The 27,942-nt window shown below is 36.0% G+C and overlaps 7 protein-coding genes across 8 annotated transcripts; 4 read left to right on the forward strand and 3 right to left on the reverse strand.

The window, feature by feature from the left end:
- Nucleotides 1-157: 157 nt before the first annotated feature.
- On the reverse strand, nucleotides 158-5,372 carry LOC17882307. Its single transcript, XM_006286723.2, has 2 exons — nucleotides 4,422-5,372; nucleotides 158-2,191 (listed from the first exon to the last, which is right to left on the reverse strand). Exons 1-2 carry the CDS (start codon nucleotides 5,370-5,372, stop codon nucleotides 158-160), a joined length of 2,985 nt encoding a protein of 994 aa, XP_006286785.2.
- Nucleotides 5,373-6,364: 992 nt separating this feature from the next.
- On the reverse strand, nucleotides 6,365-7,032 carry LOC17884164. Its single transcript, XM_006289267.2, has one exon. The coding sequence runs from the start codon at nucleotides 6,911-6,913 to the stop codon at nucleotides 6,365-6,367; it is 549 nt and encodes a 182-aa protein (XP_006289329.1). The 5' UTR covers nucleotides 6,914-7,032.
- Nucleotides 7,033-11,197: 4,165 nt separating this feature from the next.
- On the forward strand, nucleotides 11,198-11,968 carry LOC17883953 (lateral signaling target protein 2 homolog). Its single transcript, XM_006289727.2, has one exon. The coding sequence runs from the start codon at nucleotides 11,263-11,265 to the stop codon at nucleotides 11,845-11,847; it is 585 nt and encodes a 194-aa protein (XP_006289789.1). The 5' UTR covers nucleotides 11,198-11,262; the 3' UTR covers nucleotides 11,848-11,968.
- A 1,136-nt stretch (nucleotides 11,969-13,104) lies between these two features.
- Nucleotides 13,105-16,110, forward strand: LOC17883704 (importin subunit alpha-3). Its single transcript, XM_006289821.2, has 10 exons — nucleotides 13,105-13,394; nucleotides 13,707-13,806; nucleotides 13,904-13,995; nucleotides 14,098-14,229; nucleotides 14,359-14,544; nucleotides 14,641-14,804; nucleotides 14,889-14,967; nucleotides 15,045-15,173; nucleotides 15,262-15,389; nucleotides 15,485-16,110. Exons 1-10 carry the CDS (start codon nucleotides 13,176-13,178, stop codon nucleotides 15,852-15,854), a joined length of 1,599 nt encoding a protein of 532 aa, XP_006289883.1. The 5' UTR covers nucleotides 13,105-13,175; the 3' UTR covers nucleotides 15,855-16,110.
- A 352-nt stretch (nucleotides 16,111-16,462) lies between these two features.
- Nucleotides 16,463-17,074, forward strand: LOC17884481. The gene is made up of 2 exons (XM_006289506.2): nucleotides 16,463-16,628; nucleotides 16,711-17,074. The coding sequence occupies exons 1-2, from the start codon at nucleotides 16,476-16,478 to the stop codon at nucleotides 16,891-16,893; spliced, it is 336 nt and encodes a 111-aa protein (XP_006289568.1). The 5' UTR covers nucleotides 16,463-16,475; the 3' UTR covers nucleotides 16,894-17,074.
- A 4,673-nt stretch (nucleotides 17,075-21,747) lies between these two features.
- LOC17881843 (probable galacturonosyltransferase-like 6) lies at nucleotides 21,748-23,414 on the forward strand. Its single transcript, XM_006288014.2, has one exon. It carries the CDS (start codon nucleotides 21,943-21,945, stop codon nucleotides 22,987-22,989), a length of 1,047 nt encoding a protein of 348 aa, XP_006288076.1. The 5' UTR covers nucleotides 21,748-21,942; the 3' UTR covers nucleotides 22,990-23,414.
- A 415-nt stretch (nucleotides 23,415-23,829) lies between these two features.
- Nucleotides 23,830-27,836, reverse strand: LOC17882951 (CTP synthase). 2 transcript variants are annotated; one of them, XM_006287344.2, is made up of 22 exons: nucleotides 27,563-27,827; nucleotides 27,392-27,471; nucleotides 27,206-27,292; nucleotides 27,076-27,126; nucleotides 26,889-27,006; nucleotides 26,748-26,804; nucleotides 26,600-26,664; nucleotides 26,409-26,492; nucleotides 26,230-26,280; nucleotides 26,072-26,134; nucleotides 25,930-25,976; nucleotides 25,767-25,836; nucleotides 25,628-25,690; nucleotides 25,447-25,536; nucleotides 25,304-25,342; nucleotides 25,036-25,185; nucleotides 24,879-24,956; nucleotides 24,721-24,806; nucleotides 24,544-24,592; nucleotides 24,361-24,441; nucleotides 24,162-24,255; nucleotides 23,830-24,073 (listed from the first exon to the last, which is right to left on the reverse strand). In XM_006287344.2, the coding sequence occupies exons 1-22, from the start codon at nucleotides 27,678-27,680 to the stop codon at nucleotides 24,024-24,026; spliced, it is 1,671 nt and encodes a 556-aa protein (XP_006287406.1). In that variant the 5' UTR covers nucleotides 27,681-27,827; the 3' UTR covers nucleotides 23,830-24,023. The 2 variants fall into 2 exon arrangements, 1 of the variants encoding a protein (XP_006287406.1); XR_002833450.1 differs by lacking the exon at nucleotides 23,830-24,073 and having other exon boundaries at nucleotides 24,361-24,464; nucleotides 24,512-24,592; nucleotides 27,563-27,836.
- Nucleotides 27,837-27,942: the final 106 nt, after the last annotated feature.

A 27,942-nucleotide genomic window follows, 5' to 3' on the forward strand; every position in this document is an offset into this window, starting at 1 on the left:
ATTAGGTTAATCATATCAAAACAAGATTGCAAGATTCTTAGATAATGACTCATACTGGAAAGAATATGTAAAATAAGAAATCTGAAAGAAAAATCTGAAAGAAAGATTCTTAGATAATGACTCATAGTGAACCTCGTTTGTAACAAGAATAAGCCGCTCATTGTATAGCACATGTTGTTTCTTCGTTAGAAATCCAGCTCAGTGTTGGTGGAGGTTTAACTGTGTTGCAATCAATTACCTCATCTTGCTTCAGGCATTTCAAAGAGCAAAAGTATTCATCTGAGGTTCCAAGCATCTTCAAGATGATAGGAAAAATGCAATGCAACTTACATGAGCTGCAAAATGGACGGGATACACTACTATTGAGCACCACCTCGTATGATGCATTCCTATCTTCTATCGTGCTTCTTGGCATGAGATTTGAAAAGTTGCCGAGCACACACTTTGTATGCAAGCTAGACTGGTTATCTTTACATGTGTAGAACCATTTCGTCGGATTGGTTTCTTTTTCACAAATGTCACACCAGTACTCACCAGTTGCGTCTTCGTCATAGCATAGTGAGAGAGGATGATCGTCCACTCTATGCTTAACCACTTGTGGTAGAGTAGCACATTTGAAGCATAAGACAAATTTACAATCATCTTCAATGCATCTTAGCACATCATTACCCTTCTCATTGCAGCCATTGCACCTCTTAATCCCTCCAACTTGTGAAATGTAATATAAGGGATGATCATGAAAACTTGGATGGGAAAATGGCTCAGAAATGGAACCGCACCGAACATCGAATGTCTTATCCCCATGCTGGTATCTGAAACCATTGGAAAACCTACCACAAGCAGCACACCCGAATAAATCAGCTTTGTCTGTAACTAAAGTAAGACGCTCATTGTGTAACACATGCCATTTTACTCTAGGAAATCCAGCGCAGTTTTGGTGGAGAATGAAGTCACAATCCATACAGCCATAGAAGGGTTGGAGACAAACTGGATGAGTGCATGCGCTGCACCGTTTGTTGTCGTCACAAAGAACACCATTGTCGTGGAGTCTTAGGTGATGCTTGTGGCTGAAATGTTGTATTGTGTTGTCATCTATAACCACATAAGGCTCTGTATCCTCTGTTTCTTCAGGAACTCCTTGGAGTTCTTTGCCATTCCACACATCTTTTCTAGTAGCACATTTCGAATGAACAACATAGTCGGGACACCTTTGACAAGAAAACCCTCCACAGGTCCAATCCACCTTATTCCGACAAACTCTACATACAGAATTCACAACACCAAGAAGTGAAACCCGAGAGACACGGTGATCGTGTCGATTAATGTTTATGAGGCGTGGTAAGTCAAGACAGCCTTGATGAATCATGAAATCACATTGAACACAAATGTAAGGGCTTCGATCTCCTTTAAGCCCACAAGCATTACATGTAAATTTAAGGAGTCTTGGGAGAAGGGTGAGTTGGTGATCATGAGCTTTCAATTTCAGAAGAGATTTTTGTGGCTGGTTCAAAACACAACGGATATCCAAGGTGAAGTTGCAAGGAGAGCAATGATAAAACAATCTGAATCTTTCATCAATCTTTCTTGTGCAAAGACGACATTTTCCATCAGAATAGTCAGGTAACTGACCTGTGAGGCTCTTAAGAGGGTGTAAAGGGTGGTAGGAATGGTTTACCTCAGACGGGTATTCCGGCTCCGATGGGCGCCATACGCAGTCCACATGGAAAGCTAATTCACATTTCAGACATACGTAAGGAAACTCAGCTGATTCAGTAATCTTCCCACACTTAGCATCACAGTTGAACTTGGTCTGAACCTTGTGAAGGGTGAGCTTGTGGTGATGTTTGTTGGAAACGTCAATGACCTCTGGTGGTGGGTACTTGGCGCAGTATAGATCCAGGTAGAAGTCACAAATACCACAATGATAGAATAAGTCACCCTCACTTATATTCCTTCCACATAAATCACAGTATCTACGTCCTTCACTTAGAAGCTGAAGAGTGTGATCCGGGTGAGATGGGTGTTTGATATATTCAGAGGGCTCATCGATACATTTCTTGTGGATGAAAAAGTCGCAGCCTTTGCAATAGTAGCCATCACTGATAGCTTCCAAGAATCCACAGCAATCACCTTTCCTTACATCATTCCAAGGCATCATGAGATGTTCATGGACCAACGGCATTAACACTCCCTCAGAATCCATTGTCGTATACTACAAATTTTGAAAGGAGAAGAAAAAGGTTGGGTCCAAAATCTCAAAGCTATGCTCCTTTCACGTTTCTTCCTCTCTATTAAAAGTCTTCCTTTAAGCACAACGATGGTCTTATAAAATAATGATTAACTTCTTTCTATATATCATTATTTTAGACATTTGATTCTGGTGGTCTTTCATTAACAATAAAGATAATTTTTCGATAGTGGCAATCCAACAAAAACTAATCGTATTATTTTACTAAAACGAACCACTTGTTAAAAATAGTCAATTTAAAAATTATTCTGCTTTCTAAATACTGTAGATGCCTATTCTTGTTTGTGTTGTTTCGGTTTGTGTCGTTTGAAAATCTATATAGGACGTTGTCTTTGTATTGTAACACATTCAGTTTTTCATAATAATAGAAAGTTGTGTTTCAAGTAAAGGAGAGAATCGTTTACCCATTCTCTGTTCTTCTTATTTTCTTTGTCTCTTATACTCTGTTTTGAATCCAAATTTAACAAAGCCAACATGTCTCAGCAGAAAGGGAGAGAGAGAGATACAGCAAGTATCTTGGAAGCTGTGTTACTCTACCATAGTTTAGGAAACTGGTTTCTTCACTTCAGATTTCGCTTTAAGTTATGGGTTCCGTGAATGACCTTGCAGAGATGATGAAGGACTTATCAGCTGACTCATTACAGAGTTTTTGCTGGTTTCTCAACAATTAGTTTTCTTGTGTTTGTGTATCAATTAGGGCACTATTTTTGATCGGATAAACTTCAATGTTCAAAGGTTTGATTCTTTACGAAACACTCATGTCTCTGTGACTACAACTTTTTCATTTTATATGACCTCACAGTGATTCATCTTGTATAACCTCAAAGTTCAAACTGTTGTAAAAGAAGGTGAATTTCTTGACTTTTTGATTATTCCAGTCAAAAGTATAGATGATTCATATATTTAAAAAGTAGTCATTTTAATTGTCTGTGTTTGGTCTTCCAAGTTTTGAACAGAATATTTGTGTGGAAAACGAAAGACAGGAGACGTTAGAAACAGTCAAACTACGATTGCAAGATTGTTAGATAATATGATTTACATTAAGTAAATCAACTCATTATGGAAATGAACTTGTAAAAGAAATGGTACAAGAAATCTAAATGAAAACCCCACTCGCTAGACATCTTGCTTCATTTTGGGCTTTAATGGTCTCTATCTTCACCCCCACTTGCTAGACTTTTAAGCAGTCGAAACAGCAAAAGTATTCAGAGGTTCCAAGTATCTTCAAGGTGATAGGATAAATGCAATGCAACTTGCAGTTTCTGCAAAATGGACGAGATACACTATTATTGAGCACCACTTCAAATGTCAGCATACCTTCTATTGTGCTTCTTGGCATCAGACCTGAAAAGTCTCCAATCACACACTTTGTATGTAAACTAGCCTGGTGGTCTTTACACGTGTAGAACCATGTCTCTGGATCAACTTCTTCTTCACAAATGTCACACCAATATATACCATTAGCCTCTTCATCTTCGCCATAGCATAGTGAGAGAGGATGATCCTCAACTCTATGCTTTACCACTTGTGGTAGAATTGCGCATTGGAAGCATAAGGAAAACGTACAACCATCTTCAACGCAATTAAGCACCCGAGAGTGCCACATGTTGCAACCATTGCAGGTTTTAATTTCATCTCCTGAAATGTAATATAAGGGATGATCGGGATGACTTGGATGTACAAATGGCTCAGAAAATGAACCGCACCGAACATCGAATACCCTGTTCTCATGCTGGTACCTGAAACCATTGGAAAGTTTTCCACAAGCATGACACTCAAAGATTTTTGCCTCGTTTGTAACTAAAGTAAGACGCTCATTGTATAGCACATGCCATTTCATTCTAAGAAATCCAGCGCAGTTTTGGTGGAGAATGAAGTCACAATCCATACAGCCGTAGAAGGAGTGGAGACAGATGGGGTGTGAGCATGCGCTACACCGCTTGTTGTCGTCAAAAAGAACACCATTAACATGGAGCCTTAGGTAATGCTCTTGGTGGCTAAAATGTTGTATTGTGTTTTCATCTATCACCACATATGGCTCTATATCTTCTATTTCTTCAGGTACTCCTTCTAGTTCTTTCCCATTCCACACATCTCTTCTGGTAGCACATTTCGAATGAACGACATAGCCAGGACACTGCTGACAAGAAAAACCTCCACAAGTCCAATCAACCTTCTGGCGACAAACTCCACATGCAGAATTGACGACACCAAGAACAGAAGTTCGAGAAACACGGTGATCATGCCGATTAATGTTGATGACGCGTGGAAGGTCAAGACATTCTTGATGGATCATGAAGTCACATTGAACACATATGTAAGGGCTTCTATCACCACTCAACCCGCAAGCGTTACATGTAAAAGAACGGAGTCTTGGAAGAAGGGTGAGTTGGTGATCATGAGCTTTCAAATCCATAAGCGATTGCTGTGGTGGATGTAGAACGCAGCGCATATCCAAGGTAAAGTTGCAAGAAGAACAATGATAAAATAATCTATCATCAATTTTTCTTGCGCAAAGACGACATGTTCCATCAGAATAGTCGGGTGGTTGACCTGTGTAGAGCTTAAGAGGGTGCCAGGGGTGGTAAGAGTGGTTTACCTCTAAAGGGTGATGATGTACTTCTAGCAGTGGCCATACGCAATCCACATGGAAGGCTACATCACATTCATGACATTTGTATGGAAAACCATAAGTAATTTTCCCACATTTAGCATCACAGTCGAAATCGATCCGCTCCTCGAGAAGGGTTAGCTTGTGGTGATGCGTCTCGGAAATGTCGATAACCTCTGGTGGTGGGTACTTGGCACAGTTTAGATCCATGCTGAAGTCACATATATCGCAGTGATAAAATATTTGACTGACGATGTATATTCCACATAAAGTGCAGAATTTATTGTATGTATAACTTCCAAGCTCAAGAGTGTGATTGGGGTGAGATGGATGCTCGATATATTTGGAGGACTCGTCGCCACAGTTTTTGTGGACGAAGAAATCACAGGTTTTGCAATAGTAGCCATCACTGATACTTTCCAAGCTTCGACAGCAATCACCTCTCCGCAGATCATTCCAAGGCATCATAAGATGGTAGTGGAACAACGGTAGTGACACTCCCTCATTATCCATGGTCGTATACTTGGAGATTGGTAAGAAGAAAAAAAATTGGATCTGAAGTCTCAAAGCAATGTTCCTTTCGAGAGCTAGTTAAAAGTCTTGTCTCGCTAATCTCAGCTCTTATAAAATAATCGTTATATTAACTACATACACGAAAGTATTTTGGTGTTTTCGAAAAATCATTAAATATTATTGAGACTAACCACTTGCCAAAAATAGTCAATTTTGATTATTAGCTGTCTTCGTCTTTCTTTTCCATTTTTATAAAATGTTTAAAACATTCTATAATTATTTTTATATGAGAAATTTAACCAGTTTGACAAAAAAATTAGTCAAAAATAACTGAATTAACTTTTCAATATTGGTCCTTACAAAAATAATTTCTAATTTTGTTTAATAAAAACTAATTTTATCTCAAAAATAAAAATTATTTGATATATTTTTACTAGTATTATTTATTTATAAATATATATATATATATATATATATATATATATATATATATATTACAAAAAATCTAAAAATACAAAATTTACTCAAGTGTTATTGGAAAAACTTGTAAGCAAAACTGATTTAAAATGATCTAAAATTTTTGTAATTTATTAATTTGAAAGCAAAACTAAATTTTGATAAAGCTTACAGTCAAATTTTGGTTTCAATGTTTAATTTTCACCATTATGTTATGATACTTTGTACTCTTTTTCGTCACTTAATTTTTTCTAGGGTTGAATTATGTAATGAAAAGTTTCCCCATTATGTAATTTTCTCCATTATGTAATTAATTATGTAATGATATTTTTCCATGGAATAATATACGGTAAAAAAGAAAAATTGTAAAATTTGGAGATAAAATGAATTACAAATGAATAGACAGATAAAAAAATGAAAATATATTTTGTGTTGTCGATAGCAATTAGAAGATGGTCTCAATTATCTACAACAAGAACAAAAAATTAAAGGAGAGATCAAAAACATCATCGTCGTCAAAAACCTATATTGATACGCTATAGTGATACGGCGTCGTTGTGTTGTTTGTATTCTTGTCTCTGCAACTTGATTTGCTCATAGAACTTAGCAATGAACTCCTCTGCTCTCACGTCCACCCCTTTCTCTTCTTCCTCATCATCCTCCTCTTCCCTCCAAGATTCATCGTAGCCGTACGATTTTACCTCATCGGAATAATCTTGACGGTCCATTTCAAAGTCGTAGTCAAACTCTACGGGAGGAGCAATGCAGGGGAGGAGGAGGAGGAACCTCATAGACGACGTCGTAGGACGATGCATCTTCTTCTTCTTGACGTGAAATAACGGCGTTTCATCAAATGAAAGCTGGCGTTCTCCGTAATAACGGTCACCGTAATTGCTACTACTATGATGATGATGGAGATGAGCTAGGGCTTTGAGATGCTTGGAGAACAAGCTACGTAGTTGGAACAAAGGCCATCTTTTGAAAACTCCACCTCTTCTTCCCCATAGAAGAGCCATCCTCACGAGACTCCATGCTTTATGTGTTATTGCGTTTCTTCTGGCTTTCTTCTGAGACGAGTCCCCCATTAATAATGGTTTGAAGTTTGAACTCTGCGAAATTAGTATTTTTTCTGGTGGTGATTTTGATCTGATATGGGGTTTTTTTTTTTTTTTTCTTGATGAAAGAGTGTTTTTTTTGTTGTTGTTGTGCGTTGCTTATGGTTTCTTGAAATGTTTATATATATACACACAAAACAATGTGCAGCTTTTGCTTGCTGTTTGCAATTTGCTCAACACGGAGTAACAAATAAAAATAAATTATCATATTTATCCCTCAAAAAGTTATATTATCTTAACTGACATCCCTACTATAGTAAAAGAGAAGTACAAAAGGAATTCGGGTCGGGTTTTTCAAAAAATTCCGGGTTAAATTTTCAATCGGATACTTGCCAAATTTTTTGTTAGATATTTTCCAAATATTTCAATAATATACACCAGATTCCTATCATTTATGAAACTATATTAATGTGAAAATATATTAATGATAAATAAAAAATATCTCTTATAAGGAAAATTTGTTTATGAATATAAAGATCTCAATCTTTTAAAATTATTCTAATTAGTATATTAATTTCTTATATGAAAAACAAAAAAAAATATTTTTATAAGTTTAAATCTTTGATATATAGAAAAAAAATAATTTAAAAATATTCGGTATAACAAATATAAAAATGCATCTAAAATACATAAATAATGGTAATATAATCAATAAAAATGTTAATTAGTTTGAATTAGTTAAATGTTTCGAAAAATAAAATTTGAATATATATATATATATATATATGGCTATAAAAAAAACAAAAGATTTTATTAAATTAGTGTGACGTTTCTAATATATTAAATTATTATTATTATTTTTTATATTTTCTAATATATTAAATAAAAGATTTTAATCAGAATAAACAATAGTATATGAAAAGAGGTTTTAAAATTATTCCAATCTTTATCAATTTGAATTACTTATAAAAAAGAATAATATTTTGTCAGTAACATAATTAATGCAAAATTATAGAGAACCATATATATCTAGAAATGGTTATATTTGAATTTGAAAAAAAAATATTTTGACAATCATTAATATATTTCAATGAGTAATACGAAAATATTTTGGATACAAAAAAATAATTAAAATTTTAGGATAATTATTATAATTAACTAAAAATACTTTAATAACAATATTTTATCTTTGTAATTATTAATCATCGAATCACTTCTAATACAAAATCAGTCATAAAGAATATATAATATATTCCATAAGTTAGTTTAAATAAATTACCTTAAATTCTGAGTTTTTCTTAAAATGTTCTGAACATATATATTAAATTAAAGGAAATCACTTAAATTTTTTTACAAGCTGAAAAAGTGTTTTCTATAAGAATTCAGAATCACTTAAACTCAAAATAGCTATAATCGCCCAAAAAAACGACACTCTCTCCTCACAATATATAGTCATACATTTGTTGAATAAAGACATCAATTTTTTCTTTCTAACTTTTACATTTTATTTTGAGTTTTTTCTTATGATTTATCCTTTACTATTTTTTCTTTTTTATCGTTTACTATTTAGTTTTATGGTCTCTTATTCAATATGATGTATATTAATATTTTTATTTTATTTTTATAGGATACAAGTATATACAAATTTTTCAAACTCATATGTCTTATGTGATACATGTATATACAAAATTTCGTTTAATATTATATATTTTCATGATTCTTTTTAAAATACATGGGTTTTTCATGATTGGTTCGTCACCACATACATTGTGAGTATATAATTTGTTTAATAAACGTTCTTTTATTTAGTTTATTAAAATATTATATTTAATTTTCGAAAACACACTTTTTCTCAAATAATTGAAACCAAATATACATTTCGAAATAATAATTGTTGATACTAAAATAAACGAAATAATAACACATACGACAAAACACTTTAAAATAAAATAAACATGAAAATATTCTCCCGCGCTGTAGCGCGGGTCTGAACATAGCACGGGTCTGAACCTAGCATACGTGACAAAGTACACATCCACGATAGTACATATTCTCATACATGCCAAATTCAATACCAACAATTCATTTTAACAATTAAAAATTTACGTAATTCGGAAAAAACAAAAACGGACACTTTTCCCCCGCGCTGTAGCGCGGATCCGGATCTAGTTTAGTGCATAAAGGAAGCTATTTTGTGATGATTTTTTTATATTTTTTTTGGGTGCAAATTATGAAGGATTTTTTAAAAACCAGGTTTTGTAGTCGATTAAAGAAACAAATTTTCTTTATTACTCATAAAAATGGAAACAAATTTTACAAAAAACAAAAAAAAATGTAAAACAAAAAACTTTTACAAATAAGTTCATGTGGGTCACGGACTCACACTGCTGGACTCGGACCATATCTTAGCTGTGTTAGCCGTTTTGTTTCTCAATTTACGCTTTTTTTCGTTTTATTTCTTTTGTCTGTTTATACTTTTAGTAATTTTTTCATTTTTCTTTCAACATAATTATTAGTTTCACGTTTCCTTTATCCAGATGTATACGTTTAGATATTGTCTTCTTTTTTCTTTTTTTTCTTTTTTATATCAAATCTTTCTTAAAATTTAGAAGTTACGTTTTATATATTTACATAATTAACGGTTTGCCGTTTGTATTACAAATTTTTGTAGATGCTACAACAAATAAAAGAGTTTGGATGGACTGAGAGTTATTATTGAGTAGAAAGAGTTTAATTTGTTTTGTCTTTTATAGAAATGCAATTTAGTTTTATTAATTTTTGTAGATATGCTACAACGGTTAAAATATAGTAAGGGTTATAAATTTATCAGAAGAAAATAAATTTATAAAAATTGTTGTAATTAAGCAAGGACTATAATTAAAGCAAAGAACTAGAGATCTAACTAAAACTTGGGAGAGAAGGCTGGATTAGTTTAGTTGTGTCTGCCGTTGAATCATGTTGTATGCGGCTGTCTCCTTATCATATAGTTTCTAGTTTTCACGAAACCGTGTTCCATTTCCTGATACTGTAACGTGCGTTCTTTGTCGGATCTCAGAAATATATAGATTCATGTATCTTTTTGTGTACTATATACATATGTACATATCGAACAACGATATATACATTTGACAACAAAAACAAACAAAAATAATGTAAGAAAAAAATCTCAATATAAATTAGCGCCGGCCAATATATTTTATGTCTTTGCACCTCCAAATTATATAAAAGATGTCTTGTTTTCACTATTTACTGCAACAATAAAAATTTCTTAGAAATATATTTGGTGAGAATTATAGTATTTTATGATTGTCATAAGTGGTTATATTTCTTAACACATGGATACATTTATCGTTACATGACGAGTTCATGCATGGAAGATGGACCATGGAATAGGGTGAAAGATTAAAGATATAATAATGTCAATTACATAGATATCATAACTGTGTTACGTTTTGGCTGAGAGAGAGGAAAGACTCTGCTCTTCTGTTTGAGATCATAATATGACATTATATATTTAATGACCCTATTTACTTTGAACATTCTCCTTTAATTTTTCTTCCAAAGATGTCAGGCAAAAACACAAAAACAGATCAAGTGCAAAGATATCAATCCAGTAAGCAACTATACTGAAATTAAAGAGCTAAAACTTTCAAGAAAACTCTTGAATAATTAACTTTGTTAATTAAAACCTAAATGATGATTATTGTAGTATTGCTATAATTCTAAAACATGATTCACGCGTCACTTATCTAAACCATTAAGCCGAACCAAACCAAAAAACATAAGAAAAGAACCTGAAATCTAAACAAAATTGCTCATATATATTATTTCAATTATTGTGAAGAAAAATGATATTTCAGTTATTAATCACTTTTTATATTCATCCGAATAAATATTAATTAGGGCAACAAAAATAATTATGTAGTGTTTAAAAAGTGATTAAAGGAAAGCAATAACTAATTGAATTGCCAAAAAATATACTAATTATGAGTAGTAATTTTATATAAAAAATACGTTTGGTTTTAGGCTTTTAGCTGTGAGCTGTCCTTTTCTTTTCTTGAACTTCCTCTTCCCGTAACTAACGCAGTTTAGCGCGCGCTGTCTTTGCTAGTTATGACGTGAAACTTCTCTTAAGAGACAGCTTTTACTTCAACCGTTAAACCCCAAAACTCTTCAATATCTTAGTCTTTAACCCCAATACTTTAAAAATAGTCAATTACAACCTTGTATATATTTTTCCATATAAATAGACTTGTTTTGTACGTATGAAGAACCTTGGGATCTCTTCTTCCAAAATCTCTCTTCCCTGCTCATAGCAGCAGGGAAAGTTCTCTCCCCATCTTGAATCTCTTGTAATCACCATTAGTCTGCTTATATATATGGAAGTACTTCAAAATCATCAGATCAATGGTGGCCAAGAAGAGATCAAGAATAAGATGAAGAAGAAACGGTCACGTGGTTTGCACGTGTTCGGTGTCGTTTTGTACATGCTTCGCCGTCGGAGGAGGAGGACGAGGAGCAAGCCGTTTAATAACGGGTTTTGGCGGCGATTTGTCGAGTCTTTTAATCGTCATCAGTTGAAAAACGACGACGATGATGTTACGACGCTGCCATCGTCTACTATTGCGATAATGCCACCACCATCGTCTTCTCCTCCGGCGACAGAGGAGGTTCCGGCGAGTAGTGATGATCAGTTATCGGAGATGGTTGAGGTTTTCACGGCGACGTCTAGTTCTTGCTCTTCGGGAATATCGGGATACGGATCAGCAAAGTCGTTGCGGGATATGGATTGTCTCGATGAAGAAGAAGATGATGATGATGATGATGATGATGAATATTATGGTAATGATGATGGAGGTGACGAGATGATTGATGCGAAAGCTGAGGAGTTTATTGTGAGATTTTATGAACAAATGAGGGTGCAAAACCAGGCTTATACAGAACGTTACAATTTACAAACCTAAAGAGATGATGATGGTCTAATTCGCATACATATTGTAATTCTTCTATTCATTGAAGCATATTATATTACATGAGTACTACAATTTACACACATATATATATGCATGGAGACGTGCTTATCTATTAGTTGAAAGCGTTCTTAGGTTCGTTCTTTGTCTTTAACTATTTCGATTCATTTGATTTAAGGTATGAAATATATACATTCACTGAAATCAATTAGTCTTTCTCGATTATTGTATTATATGATTCAATGGTGAATCTACGCAAAAATTTATATCAATAATGTATATTATAAAAGATTATATCTGAGAGTTGTTTGCTTTTGTATTGATGTGGTGAAGGTGTATCCATATCGCAAAGCTAGATGCATCACATTCGCACCATACATCAAAATTAACTTGTGAAGCATGCATTATTATGTAGAACTTGATTGAAGTCTTATGAGGCAAATGATGTTGGCGTATTTTAAATATGACCGTGCTAAATGGCATTGAAAAGAATCGTCGTTGCCTCAAATTAATTATGATCGATGGTATTGGAAAGTCTACTTCCCATCCTAACAACACGTACGCCTTTTTCATATAGAATTTAAGCAATTAACTACATTTAGTACCAAAGTTAAACCAAGAAAATAGTCTACTACTTTTTCCAAGTCCAAATCTAGACTCTTAATTATATAAACTCCAAAATGTAAAATGCTAAATTTCATAAGTTTTGTAGACTACTAGTTTGTGGCGTTAGCTAGGTTCAAACTCGCTTGGTCTACAATATGAATATGTTGTTGACAAGTTATATCTTACAGCTAAAATCCTAATGTTGAAACTTTTTAAAACTCGCTAAGACGATCGCATTGATCCCTCTCTACCGCTTTCACTGTATAGTTTTGTTACGTTCGGCTACATTTGAGCCAAGTTTGGGCTATATAATAACTTATTGGGGCTTTAAAAAGCCTCTTAAAAGATTATTAGAATATTTGCTGCGGTCTGCGGAAAAGGAAATAAATATTCCGTGGAGAAAATAAAGGAAAAATATACAATATAATAAGAAATGAGTCGGTGTATATATATACCTAAAAAAGTAGAGAGACGTTAAAGATTCAAATTCAAAAAAGAAAAAAAAAGAAGAAAAAATAGCGTGGCAGCTTCGTAATTAATAACAAGAGTTAAGGCCAATATTGGATACAAACAAGTCTCCTGAATCGTGGCCTCCGAAGTAGACGCTCTTTGTATAAATACACTCGCATCAAACTCCAAAACCCTTATTACTCTCTTTTTGTCGAACTCGTCTGTTAAAAACAAATTCGATCGTTGATTGATTCGATTTAGCGGCGATGTCTCTCAGACCTAGCGCGAAGACGGAGGTACGACGGAATCGGTACAAAGTTGCGGTCGATGCGGATGAAGGACGGCGGAGGCGAGAGGATAACATGGTTGAGATCAGGAAGAACAAGAGAGAAGAAAATTTGCAGAAGAAGCGGCGCGAAGGAGTCGCGGCTTCTTTTGGCTCAGCCGCCTCACAACCGGAACAGGATCTTTCTTCTGCGAAGCAAGTATGTGATTATTTCATTTCACCTTTTAGTTTTTCCAATTTCATGTTCCGATCGTATCTTTTTTTTTTTCATATGAATATCTAAATTGGAGATCGATTTGTAATAGATTGGTGATGTTTCTGTGTATTTTTGGTGTGAGTGTTTGTTTCTGGAGATTTGCTTGGTTGTGAGATTGCTATATGGAATCTAGTTTTGGCTGTGTTGAGTTTGACATGTAGAGAGAATTAGGTTTAATATCTCAATGGAGATCATCTAATTTGCTTTCGCTAGAGCGGATTTGTGGATTATTATAGTTGTCTCTTCGTGTTACAGTTAAAAGACAATCTACCAGCTATGGTTGCTGGAATCTGGTCAGAGGATAGCAATTTACAATTGGAGGCGACAAATCTCTTGCGCAAAGTGCTTTCGATTGGTATGTGATTTATGTTATTAATCATCAATAGTATATAACAATCAGCGTTTTGGTTTAAGAGTCTTTAGCAGTTGTTTTCTTTTGGTTTCTTTTGTAGAGCAAAATCCTCCTATCAATGAGGTTGTACAATCTGGTGTTGTTCCTCGTGTTGTGAAGTTTCTTTCCAGGGATGACATTCCCAAACTTCAGGTGAGTCGCGCCTGCAATTGGTTTTTATGGATAGATTGATAGTTACTAGTTTGATGTATTTATTAACTTGCCTTTGCTGTTCATTTCTGTCCTGTGTTATAGTTTGAGGCAGCTTGGGCGCTCACCAATATTGCTTCAGGGACATCAGAGAATACAAGTGTCATCATTGAGAGTGGCGCTGTCCCAATATTCATCCAACTTCTCAGCTCTGCAAGTGAAGATGTCCGCGAACAGGTATTTGTGTAAATCCTCACTGTCATTGGTTTGTTTATTTATGTTCTCAAAGAAACTCTTAGACCTTAGGATCAAGTGTAAGATCAATGAGACTGTTACCATATTGATGTCTGTTTTTTCCTAGTATAGGCTGTTTGGGCGTTGGGAAATGTTGCTGGAGACTCGCCAAAATGCCGTGACCTTGTCCTAAGCTATGGTGCTATGATGCCTCTTCTGACTCAATTCAATGAGAATACAAAGCTTTCAATGTTGAGGAATGCTACATGGACATTGTCAAACTTCTGCAGAGGGAAACCTCAGCCTTCATTTGAACAGGTTTTCTTAAAGAACTTTTATTGACCAAATTTGAACTCTCCGTAATATTTTATAACATGCTTCTGATATGTTGTTTCTTTACGTTTTTTTGAGCAGACACAACCAGCTTTACCAGTTCTTGAGCGCCTTGTGCAATCAACAGATGAAGAAGTCCTTACAGATGCATGCTGGGCTCTGTCATACCTCTCGGATAATTCAAACGACAAAATACAAGCGGTCATTCAAGCAGGAGTTGTCCCTCGCCTCATCGGGCTCTTAGCGTAAGCATCTGATAATGATCTTAATTATAAAGGCCAGGCATGATTATGTTATCTAAATTATATGCTTCTTCTTCCTCTGCTTAGTCATTCATCACCATCAGTGCTGATTCCCGCTCTTCGTACAATTGGAAATATTGTAACGGGCGATGATCAACAGACTCAGGTGCATATAATAATATATTCACAATTCTACTTTGAGTTTTCAGAAGCAAATGTCTCTAACTCATTCCTTTAACACAGATGGTTCTCGACCATCAAGCGCTTCCTTGTCTTTTGAACCTTCTAAAAAGCACTTACAAGAAGAGTATCAAGAAGGAAGCTTGCTGGACTATCTCTAACATTACAGCTGGGAATGCAAATCAGATACAAGTGAGTTTAGTTTTCTATATGGCATTTAACAACAAAACTGAAAATTGAACTTTCCCATGTCTGATTTTATTTAATCCCGGATGTGCAGGCAGTGATTGAAGCAGGTATAATCCAGTCTCTTGTTTGGGTGCTTCAAAGTGCAGAATTCGAAGTAAAAAAAGAAGCTGCTTGGGCAATCTCAAATGCCACTTCTGGTGGCAATCACGATCAAATCAAGTAAGACACACAAAAACAAAAAAACTAATGTTTCCTGTAATTAAAAAAGGTCATTTTAAAAACATTTCTGTTTATAATTATTTGTTTCTGCTCAGGTTCATGGTGAACCAAGGCTGTATCAAACCGTTATGCGATCTCCTTACTTGCCCGGATCTGAAAGTCATAACGGTTTGCTTGGAAGCGCTAGAGAACATTCTCGTGGTTGGAGAATCAGAGAAGAACTTAGGTCACACAGGAGACGAAAACCTCTATGCTCAGATGATTGACGAAGCAGAAGGACTTGAGAAGATTGAGAATCTGCAAAGTCACGACAACAATGATATATATCAAAGAGCCGTGAAGATCCTTGAAGCCTTTTGGACGGAAGACAATGAGGAAGAAGGCAACGATGAGAATCATGCTCCACAATCTGGTTTCCAGTTCGGAAGCACTAATGTTCCTCCTGGTCAATTCAACTTTATTTGAAAGGTACTATAATAGTTGCTTGGACTAATGTTCCTCCTGGTAATTGTCACGAAGAAGAAATGTTCACCTCCTCTTTCTCTCCACGTCCACTTCTCAACTCGTGGATACGAAGAAACATTTGTACGTTTTAGGCGTCTTATTTTTGGAAGTTTTTGTCTCTATGTTACTACTAAAAATCATTTGGGGAAGAGAAACAATTATTCTATGTTGGCCGTTATTTCCTTTTTTCCATTAAAGTCCACTTTTTACTCTGTTATTGACTTTCCATATATTAGTGCTGTGCTATTACAAAATCGTGGTTATGTAACTTTAACCACAAACGTTTTATTCAACAGGTAAGTCATTTTGACCCGCAATATTAGAAAAAAACAGAGGAGCTAGAATAGGTCTTACATTCTAAACAAGAGCAATCGGCTTTCAAGAGACTTATGGAGTGTTTTATTTTATTTGGTCTATATATAGAAGTGATTAGTGAGTGATTAAGTGGTTATAATCATGGTCATAGTTTCTTTATGCGAGAAACCAGGGTTTGGCTTTGTGACAGTTTTGGTGTATTTAAAACGCCTTCGTTGTTTCATAACCCAACAGACAACAACAACAATAACTGCATAGCCAGACATAATGTTGTCTTCACCAGCTTTTCATGCAGCACGCTCTACTCTCGGTCGCCGTCTTCATGCAAAGAGACTAGCATCTTCTGGTCGAACCGCTGATCCGGAGATTCACGCTCGTAACGATGGAGACGAGCCTGGTCTTTTTCCATCAGACCCCGAAGTATATTTTTCAATATCTATCTACGTTACTTTCAAGTTTAGCTGTGTCAGAACTAAGTTGGTTGTGATATATGTGGTTGTAGGGTTTGGATGATGTAGCGAATCCCAAGACTCCAGCCGATGAGGATGTCCCGGAGATTCGACCCCCTGGTTTTGTAAAGGAACCGCTCACGCCGCCGAAAAACCCACGAGATACTTCGCACAAGCTTGAATCTACTCCTGTTGGTCTACCCGCAGATCTCAATTTCCAACAGAAACGAAACTAATACCAGAATTACGTACGCTTTAGCCGCCATGGCCTCTTTCCCATGAACGCAGAAATGCTTTACTTTAAAGTAGCTGTGAGAATAAATTTTGATAAAAAAAGTACTAGTCTTTCTGCTTTCTTGGGAGTAAAGAAAACTAGTGTACTCTTTTTTTTTTTCTAAATGTATCGCTTGTCTCACCGTACTTGGAGTTTATGTGAAATATGAGATTACACACACACGGAAGATTTGATTTCTGAGGATAAATGATGAATTGATTGATGATAAAAGACAGTTTTCACATGGTCCAGAAAGGGGTTTAATTTTTGTTCTTCACCAAAGATTCCTTATGTTATTATATTAGCATCCTCACCAAACTGTAAATTTAAAGAGAATCACATTCCAAAAGTTGATTGCTACTACTACGATACTGATAACGTTGTTAAAGAAAAAAAAGTATAGAAAAAGAAAGTCTTGTTTTGGGCCAACATGTATAGAACAAAAACACATTTTGAATAAGATCACAAGACTTTTGTGTACTCTCTTCCTCCTCCACCTTTGAGAAAAAAAAACTAGTGACAATAGAGTTTAACTTAGAAAGAAAGATGTGTGTATTTTGGGGACTAAATGAATAATACCGTCAGATCGAAACTAATTAGACTTCATCACTCTCAATTAACAAACATTAGATTTTAAAAGAGACTGAATGAATATAATGGAGCCAAGAATACTTGAGTCTCAATCGATGATGTCTTGCAACTGTTTTTGTTCCCACGCACCAAAGTAAAGAAAGAATCAACAGAAAATGAGTCGGGTCCGGGTACGGTTTGGGACCCAGGAGGCAGAGACTTTGTGAGAATCCGAGTCACGACCGGACGTGGAAGCCAGCCTGGTCTTAACTGTAATGGGCCTATGTGATTCTGAAGCGTAGACTAGACCGTACGGACCATGTTTTTTTCTTTTTAACACAAAAGAAAAAAAAAACACATTTCACAAGAGAAATGTATTTAAAAACTATTATATTAAGTATACTTAACAAAATGGCATACTTAACAAATTTGTGGATTCTGCCATATACAATAACAAAACTTCTAAGAACTGCCATTTAAAGAAATTCCTTCTCCCGCCTGCCACAAAGGCTTTGTAAAAAGACCAACTTACCCCATTACCTCTCTTCTTCTTCATATTCATTCTTTTCTTATTTCAACAATAAACAGTACCGACGGACCAGATCCGACGGACGAACTCCGACAGACGAACTCCGACGGACTAGATCCGGCGGATCATAACCAATTCCGGTGAACTCTAACCAGTTCCGTAGACCAGTTTTGGCAGACCAGTTTCGGCAGACCAGATTCGACGGCCCAGTTCCGAGTTCCGACAGACCATAACTCCAGCAGACGAGTTCCAGCAGACCACAGTCAGTTCTGGCAGACCAGATTCGGCGGACCAGTTTCGACCAACCAGAAAGACTGTGTGTTCTATTTCTGACGAGCCAATTCCGATGGACCAGATCTGGTAGACAATATCCGATGGACCAGACCCGACGTCTGTAGTATGTCCATATTTCGTTCTCTAACTTGTTGTTCCATTTTTTTATAAGCTAACTTGTCTATAATACATTATGTTAGTGTGCTAATAATGTTGGGTAGTGAGAAAGAACAACCAATAATGATGGACGATACATGTATTTATCTTGTCCGCCGTAATTATTGATGAAACAAGTTAGTTTATAATGATGGACGATACTATTTATTGAACCCACTTACTTCATTACCTAGAGGATATTACACTACATCACATGAAAACCCACTCAACAAATATCAAGGGTAAAATCGTCATAATTTTCTCCTTTGTGGCATGATTTGAAAGAAGCTTTCATTAATGGCAGTTTGACAAAATTGAGTTTCAAAAATGGCATACTTAACAAAATATAATAGTTTTTAAGTCTGCCATGTACAGTGACCAAACTCATAAGAAATGCCATTTCTATAAACTTCTTCTCCCGCCTGCCACAAGAACCATGTAAAAAGACCAACGTACCCCTGGACGAAATGGGCTGCTCTGTCTCTGTTGTGACTGTTTTTTTTTTTCTTTAACTCTTTTTCTTCTTCATCTTTTCTTTCTTTTTCCAACAACAAACAGTTTTAGCGGACCAGATCCGACGGACGAAATCCGGCGGACAAAATCTTGCAGACGAAGTCCAGCAGACCAAATCATGGGGACGAACTCCGACGGTCCAGATCCGACAGACCAGATTCGACTGACCAAATCCGGCGGACCATAGTCAATTATGGTCCAGATTCGGCAGACCAGGTTCGACGGACTATATTTGACGGAACAGTTCCGACAGACCATAACTCCAACGAACGAGTTCTGGCAGACCACTATCAGTTCTGATGAACTATAACCAGTTCAAGCAGACCATATTCGGCGGACTAGTTTCGACCAACCAGAAAGACGAGTGCCGATAGACCAGATCTGGTGGACAAGTTCTCGAATCTTGCGTACTACAAGACACACATCGAAGTTGTCTCTTGAAATCTGTCAAAATGGGTTTTTGATGGACCACATCTACTTTATATATTTTGTCCATCATATATTACTTACTCGTCCGATATATTTGACATGTATGGTCCATTACCCACAGAATATTAGACTATATCCCAGCAATTAATGGCTACTGCTGCCACCAGAAAAAAGCAAAATTTCTCTCTCTAATATCCAAGGCAAAATCGTCATTTTAAATTTCTTTGTGGCATGATTTGAAAGAAGCTTTCAATAATGGCAGAAACAGAAAATTGGCATTTTAAACAAAATTCCCTTAAATAATTACATAATTCAAAGCTTCTTCTCTAGACTCTCTACTACTACGTAAGGGTACGTTTAACGTACGTGTTAGATTTTTTTCCAAAGCCAAGTAGAAATATTTAAGATTCGCATTGGTCGTGTCGCTTGTGTCAGGCTAAACGACGACGTATTTAACGTAGATAACAAAATGGTCCACAGTTGAGAAAGTGAGATATTTAAGTGATTTTTGGTTTTGTGAAATAATAGTTAGTTATTGAACGTCAAATAATAGTTTGCTTTAAAAAAAACGTCCAATATAATAAAATTGCAATTTGACATTTTTAGTATGTGAAGAAAAACTTAAAAATATAAGTATTCACCAAATTTAGAAAAGTACATCCCTACTATAGTAAAAGAGAAGTACAAATGCTTCTTGGGTCGGGTTTAAAAAAAAAAATTAACCCGGAATTTTTCAGTTGGATCTTACTAAAAATTTAAGGATATTAAATACCAGTTTCCATATATATTATTTCGAAATTTACCAAATTAAACCATCAATATCGGTTTGGGAAAGTACATTAATCTTAATTTGTTTAAGGAAAAATACATTAATGTATGATTTTGTATATTGGTTTAACAAATTAACCTAAAAATCAGAAATATAAATTAAATATAAAATAATCATTATCAAATTATCCATAATATTTCAAAACAAAATCTTCCTTAAATATCCTATATTGATATTTGGATGTATAGTTTTCTCCTACATTAACTATGATCTTCACATCAGTTACGGGATATTTCATTTTCAACCATCTTTAATATCTATTTTTTTTTCTCTATGACCATCTTTAATATTTATTTGGCAATAGTTTCGAATTGCTGGCTTGATTATAAAACTAATCTTTTTCAATTTAACCCTAAGAAAATATGATCTATATAAATAAGTTTTTGCTACCAGAAAATTGTAACATCAACACAGATTTTACATTTAAACACGATAAGAAATAAGAAAGCATTGGCTCTTTATTTGTTTATTCTAGAGATTTGCAACTTTACAAAACTGCATGAAAGGTCCAAGTTAAAATCATGTATTTATGATTATGCGGTGTACCGCGGGTCAATCCCTAAATTTTAAAAATGATTCATTGTATAATTTTTTTTTTTCATTGTATAATATTTATACATGTATATATGTCACATATTGTTCTAAAATTAACAATCCAACTAAAATCATACAATTTAAATAATTTTGAACATATTCGAAACCAACACATACAATCTAAAAATGATAAAATTTAATTACTAATCAAAATAAAGTAAAGCAAACACAAATAAAATTATCTCGCAACGTACAAAGAACTAAAAACCCGGTAATTTTCCCCCGCACTATAGCGCGGGTCCGGACCTAGTATATTCGTACAGAATCAACCTTTCAAAAAACAAGAAACAAAAACCCTTAAATACTCAATCTCAACAATAGTTAATAACATTAAATATTTTATTCTGACTTTTCTGTTTTCTATATATATGTATTTTGGTCTTGAATCTTTGATATTAACAGACAAAAAAAAAACATAAACATGTGTTTAACTCTAAACCATAAACATAACACAACATAAGTTGTAGCTCATATTCCATTTTACATCTCTACTTTGAATCTCTGTTTTATATCCTAATCCGTTAATTTTTTATTATTATATTATTTAATGTGAGAATAATAATAATAATAATAATAATAATAAGAATTAAGAAGTAAATCATGGCAGGTCTAAAATATTCAGATTTTTTTTTTTTGGTAATTAAATATTCAGATCATTATTATAATGATGTTGTAGTAATAAATAGCAAAAAATTAGAATAGAAGACAGACAATGACAGCTGGTCTTTTATTTTTCCTGTAATTACACACATAAGATTTGTTTTTCTCATTAAATTAAATATTTATTATAAAAATATTCCAACTTGACGTTAATAATTACAAATACATACTACAAAATAATATAATATGGCAGCATTCACTCTCGTTTTTTTTTTCTTTTCAAAAAAAATATAAAATATTTAATTAAACCATTGATTCTCTCACTCTCTCTTTCTTTCTTCTAGTCCGAGAGCAGAGAAGAAGATGTGTGGCACTCTGTTTTCTTATCGTGAGCTTCCTTTGACTATTTTCGTTGACTAATGGACTCTTCTTCTTCTTCTTCTCCATCTCCTCTTCAAGAACAAATCATCTCTTCTCGTTGTTTCTAAGGGTTTCTTTGATTTTTAGTTTCCTTGGAAATGGTTTGGGCGACGAGGTTTTCAGGATTTTTCTCCGCCGCGATGGCAGTGATCGTGTTATCTCCGTCGCTCCAGTCATTTCCTCCGGCGGCGGCAATCCGCTCGTCTCCATCACCGGTATACAGAAAGTCTCCGGTGGTTTTCAACAATGGCGAGGAATGTCTCTCCTCCGACGGCGGCGTCTGCAACCCGTCGTTGGTCCACGTGGCGATCACGTTAGACGTGGAGTACCTGCGTGGCTCAATCGCAGCCGTTAACTCAATCCTGCAGCACTCGATGTGTCCGGAGAGCGTCTTTTTCCACTTCATCCTGGAGGAGACGAACCACCGGCTGCTGGAGTCTCTGGTGAGATGGGTTTTCCCGGGACTGAAGTTCAATATTTACGATTTTGCCCCTGAGAGGGTTCGCGGTTTGATATCTTCTTCCGTGAGACAAGCTCTTGAGCAGCCTTTGAATTACGCTCGGAACTACTTGGCGGACCTGCTCGAGCCTTGCGTCAACCGTGTCATATACTTGGATTCGGACCTCGTCGTCGTGGACGATGTTGCCAAGCTCTGGAGGACTAGTCTAGTGGGATCGAGGGTCATCGGGGCTCCAGAGTATTGTCACGCGAATTTCACGAGATACTTCACCAGAGGGTTCTGGTCGGAGGAGAGATTCTCCGGCGCCTTTAGAGGGAGGAAGCCTTGTTACTTCAACACAGGTGTGATGGTGATAGATCTCAAGAAATGGAGAAGCGGGGGTTACACCAAACGTATAGAGAGATGGATGGAGGTTCAGAAGTCACAGAGGATTTACGACCTCGGCTCTCTTCCACCGTTTCTTCTTGTTTTCGCCGGTCACGTCGCTCCCATCTCGCACCGGTGGAACCAGCATGGCCTCGGTGGCGACAATGTTAGAGGTAGCTGTCGTGATTTGCACCCTGGTCCTGTGAGTTTGCTGCATTGGTCTGGTAGTGGCAAGCCATGGTTAAGACTCGATTCAAAACGCCCTTGCCCGTTAGACGCATTATGGACGCCTTACGACTTGTATCGACACTCGCTTTGACTACTGTTTGATTAGCTAGCTAGCTGCTTATTACTACTAGCTAGTATGTTTTACTTTCTTCATCAGTTGTTGAACTACTAGCTAGATGATTCTTTGGAACCTACCTGCTCTTGTGTTTTTTCTTTAAAGACTCTCGCTTTGAGTTTCCTTTGAGCACATGTGAAGAAGGCTCTACACTTTTAATTGATAATCTGCAAATAAGCTCTAGTTTGATAAGTTTGATGCGAACATTGTTGTTACTGTCGGTGGATATGAGAGGGTGTGCCACTAGGGTTGTCTTCATCAAAGGGGCAAAAGACTAGTGGCTCCTACTAGCTAGGGTCTGTCTGATCAGAACAACAATGTTTTTATATATACTGAAGTATTATTGATTGTTGTTTTAAGCTGTCGAATTTGTTGAGTACCATATCTTTGTTTGTTTGAAAGAGCTTGTCTTGTGACCAAGCACTGTTCTCTTCACCATCTCTATAAACAGAAACACACTCAGCTATTAGGCTTATATTATTAGAGAGTTGGTCTTTCTTTGTGTCTTGTGTGGTGGTATCTCAAAGACGTACGTTCTCTTTTAGTTTGTTCTTTATAAAAATGTCTGAAAGCAAAGGGTACCGATTCTTTTTTCTTCGGACCCCATTTTGTAGAGGTGACAATGGCTCTCACATTCCATCCACCTATTATTATCTTGTTTTGGAGCAGTCTCGATGGTGCTTCTTCTTTCTATATGAGGAGTTAGTAGATGAATGTTTCATGGGTCTTGAGTCTTGATCGGCCCGGCATGGAAGATTATTGGTTAAGGAAAGTGAAGAGATTGATTTGGTTAATGGATGACTTACTAAAGGCCTGTCGGTCCAAAATTGTAAATAAGTTTATCCAAATGAATGAAATGAATATGTACATATTCCGAAATCAATTAACAACGAGGCTTTTTGTTTTGTCCCATCATCTGCTTCTTCCAAATGAATAATTTATCCAAATGAATGAATTTATTACTAATTCTTTTATACAAAATGTATAAACGACTATTGAAGAGCTTCGACTCATGTGCTCAAATGGGACTGAAGAAGCTTCCTCGCAGCGGATATAAACCCTGTAAAAGATTTTTCCATTACAATATAATCGAGCTTCTACAATAATGGAATATGAGACAAATGTTTGTCAGAAGAATCAAGACTTGCCTAAAAACAGAGGAGAAGGTCTAGTTGGTCTTGACTTAAACTCTGGATGAAACTGAACTCCAACATAAAATGGATGATCCTGATACTCAATTACCTGTTCAAAACAAACCAAAACCAGAAGAAGTTTTTGCAGAGAAAAAAACCAAACAAGAGACCAACAACAAACCACTAAGATGATGTTTTTTCTTTCTTTCTATACCTCAACTCGTTTCCCTGTCTCATCTTTACCCACAAGTCTTAAACCAGCTTCCTCAAGTACTTGAGCTACTTCTGGATTCACCTAACATCATTGAATAGAAACACCTTTTTCACATCATTGTTATACATACATTCACGTTAGTCCAGCTTACCTCAAAGGAACCGCCATTAATGAAATACCAACCTCGTAACGGTGCCTATGCCTTTCGTCTACATAACAAACGTCACCATATCTGGTAAATGCCCGCCAAAAAGTAAAAAAAAAAAACAACAACTTAGCTGTGTATTTAAACCATGAACTGAAAACTACAAAGATGCTCAAGGAAACGGCAAAGATCAGAGCAAAGTTTTTTTAACTTACAGTTTTGAAGTGAGAGAGTCTCGGTTCTGTAAATGTGTTCTTCGGGATCCAAGTCTCATTGTGCTTCCCATATGTGTTCTTGAGCCCTGTAAGGGGTAATATCAACAATAGTAAGAGGAGAATGAACGGAATCCATTGATAGGTTTCTGAATACATACTTCTGGCATAAATATAACAACAGGGTCAGCTGTCTGAGCATCGAACTCGGTGCTATTTGCTCTTTCCAAACCCAAAACCTGAAACCAATGTTAAATTAGTCTTAGGATGACAAGCAAGTTGAAGTTATTTCAGAATTTTACAAGATACATATCTTACAGATCTGGCAAACTCAATTACTGCAATTTGCATCCCCAAGCAGATCCCAAGATAAGGAATTTTGTTCTCTCTAGCGTATTTGGCTGCTAAAACCATTCCGCTCACGCCACGATCTCCAAAGCCACCAGGAACCAGAATGCATTCTGCGCTCTGTAAACAACAGAAACATAGACTATATTGTCGGCAAACAAATGTCTCCTTTTCAATAGACAAGTGGAGAGGTTACGGACTAAATCAAACCAGAGAATTCTAAGACTGAATTTCTCACCTTCAAGATCTTCCAAGCAGCAGCATGTGCCTCCGGAGTCTGCAAAGGAGAAAGTGATGCTTCAAAGGAAAACAGTGATAGTGGGGATAAAAACTCTGGATCAGAAAGATTCAAGAAGATGAAAGTCATTAATGATATATTACCAATTTCTCACTTTCATCATCAAGATCCGAAGCTGCAATCCATTCGATATGTGGTTTCAATGAACATGCAATGCAGGCATGAAGAAGGGCCTGGAATGGAGAAGGACAAAACGAAGAGTAAAGGCAATGCGTCAGAAATTAAATTTGGAGACGACCAAAGTCTAAAATATACTTTCCACACCTTAACAACCGACAGATAAGAATCCGTTAGACCAATGTACTTTCCAACCATAGCAATTTTGACCTGTGCATAACAAAAGGACAATCTCTTTGAATAAGAAAAGTAAACAAAGTGTAGTAGCCAGTTGTAAAATACACACATGATCTGTCAAGTTATCGAAAGTCTCAGCCATCTTAGTCCAGCTATCCAGATCAGGTGCTGTTGCAACGCTGAAAGAGATGAGTTTATGGAATTTCGTGTTAGGCATGAAAGTATTCAATTATGATATCAGAATATTGACCACCATAAGAAATGAGACTAACCTAGTTAGATTCAGTTGTTTGAGAATCGAGTGATGAGCGTTTTGATTCTGCAGCAAGAGCATACATGGAAAACTACTTAAATAACAAAAACACATATTTCTATTTCCTTTTCTTGGAAGAGCCAAAAACGCATCCAACTTACACGGAGTAGGAGAGGAACATGCCAAATGTTTGGAACATCATGGATATTGAGAATATTAGCTGCCTGTAAGAAGTCATCAAGTGATATGAGATCCCAACCGCATAATATATACATCAGTTCAGTAAATACATAACGTAGACTTCACACAAAACGTATACCGCCACATGACAAAACTGAGACAATTTTGCCTTTGTAGTTTCCAGCAGTGGCTGTAGAAAAAAATAAAAGAAAAAAGACATGTCAAGACTCTCTGCAGCTACAGCCTAGAGTGAGTGGCAAAACTTTTCCAAGGTGTATGCAAAATTATAAGTGAACTCAGTAAGTTTTGAAGCTATACCTGAGCAGAGCGACATGCCAAAAAGTGAGGAGTCAATCCCAAAGCTCTTAGTTCTCGGACACTGTGTTGGGTTGGCTTTGTTTTCTGCATGAAAGGTTTAAGCAGATTTTAAAGTTTACCATGAATGAAATGGGATGTAAAGTATTTCAGTGCTAGCTTGAGGCTTGAGCAGATGAAAATATATATTCTACCTGCTCCCCAACAACCCCCAGAACAGGAATCAAGCTCACGTGAATCAGGCAAAAATTTTCTTGTCCTAGCAAGGGAAATATATGAAAAAAATATGATTTAAGAAAAAAGCAGAGAAGAAACCAAGAGGAGGAAGATTCACAGGCTTACCAACTGAGAATGACAATTGTCTCAAGGCCTCGATAAAGGGCATTGATTCGATGTCACCTATGGTATAAGGAGAAGAAAAGAAAGTAAGATAAGGATCTTTAAAACCCTGGTCAAGTAAAGGAGAAATGAATTTCGAATTACCAACAGTTCCTCCAAGCTCAATAACACAAACATCAGCTTGGCCTTCCTTTCCATCCACAGGAATCAGAGAGACAGACTCAATCCAATCCTTGATGGCATCAGTAATGTGTGGAACAACCTACAATCAAACCCCCGTGATCTGGTCAACCTTAGAGCTAACGTACGTACAACACAAACAAAGTTTTACCTGAACAGTCTTCCCAAGGTAGTCGCCTTTGCGCTCCTTGTCAAGAACAGACTGGTGAGAGAGAAAAGGTTACTCACATAAGGAAAAAGTGAAAAGCATACATCTCTAAGTAACACAACCAAATGAGTACCTGATAGATCTTCCCAGTGGTTATGTTGTTGTCTTTGGTTAGTCTCACATCGAGAAATCTTTCGTAGTTGCCCAAATCAAGGTCAACCTTAATTAGAGATATGCAAGCCATTCTTTTAGCAACTAGCCTTTTTTTTTTTTTTTTTTAACGAAACAGAAGTGTAATCAAAGAAATTAACAAGAAAACCTCTCCACCATCATCGAGAACAAAGACCTCTCCATGCTCAAAAGGGGACATAGTACCAGCATCTGTGTTCAAATATGGATCTGTCGGAGAGAGTGTAATAAGAAGGTGTTGTTAAAATTGCAATAATCTCTAGTCGAAAGAAAGTGGAGAGAGAAGAGAAGAGATGTGAACCAATTTTAATGGAGGTAACTCGAAGGCCACAAGCTTTAAGCACGACGCCGATACTACTGGCTGTAACGCCTTTGCCAAGCCCACTCACAACTCCTCCAGTCACCAACACGTACTTCATCGAACAGGGCTAGTCTGGAGAGAAGGAACGCACACACTAACTCTGTTTTTTTGTGTGTCAACGTCTGATCGGAACACCAACAAACAACTCTGGTGGTTTCACTTTCCCAATCCATCCATAGACTTTTCTTTTCTACGATCGATTCTATTCAACCACTAGTATGCTCCCACGTGTTCCGCTCTTCTTTTTTTTTTTTTTAATATCTTTCCGGTCGACAAAACTACTTAACAATTTCCTTTTTTCTAATAAAACCAAATTAGAA

The sequence above is a fragment of the Capsella rubella genome, unplaced genomic scaffold (genome assembly GCF_000375325.1).
Source record: "Capsella rubella cultivar Monte Gargano unplaced genomic scaffold, Caprub1_0 scaffold_6, whole genome shotgun sequence".
Classification (NCBI taxonomy): domain Eukaryota; kingdom Viridiplantae; phylum Streptophyta; class Magnoliopsida; order Brassicales; family Brassicaceae; genus Capsella; species Capsella rubella.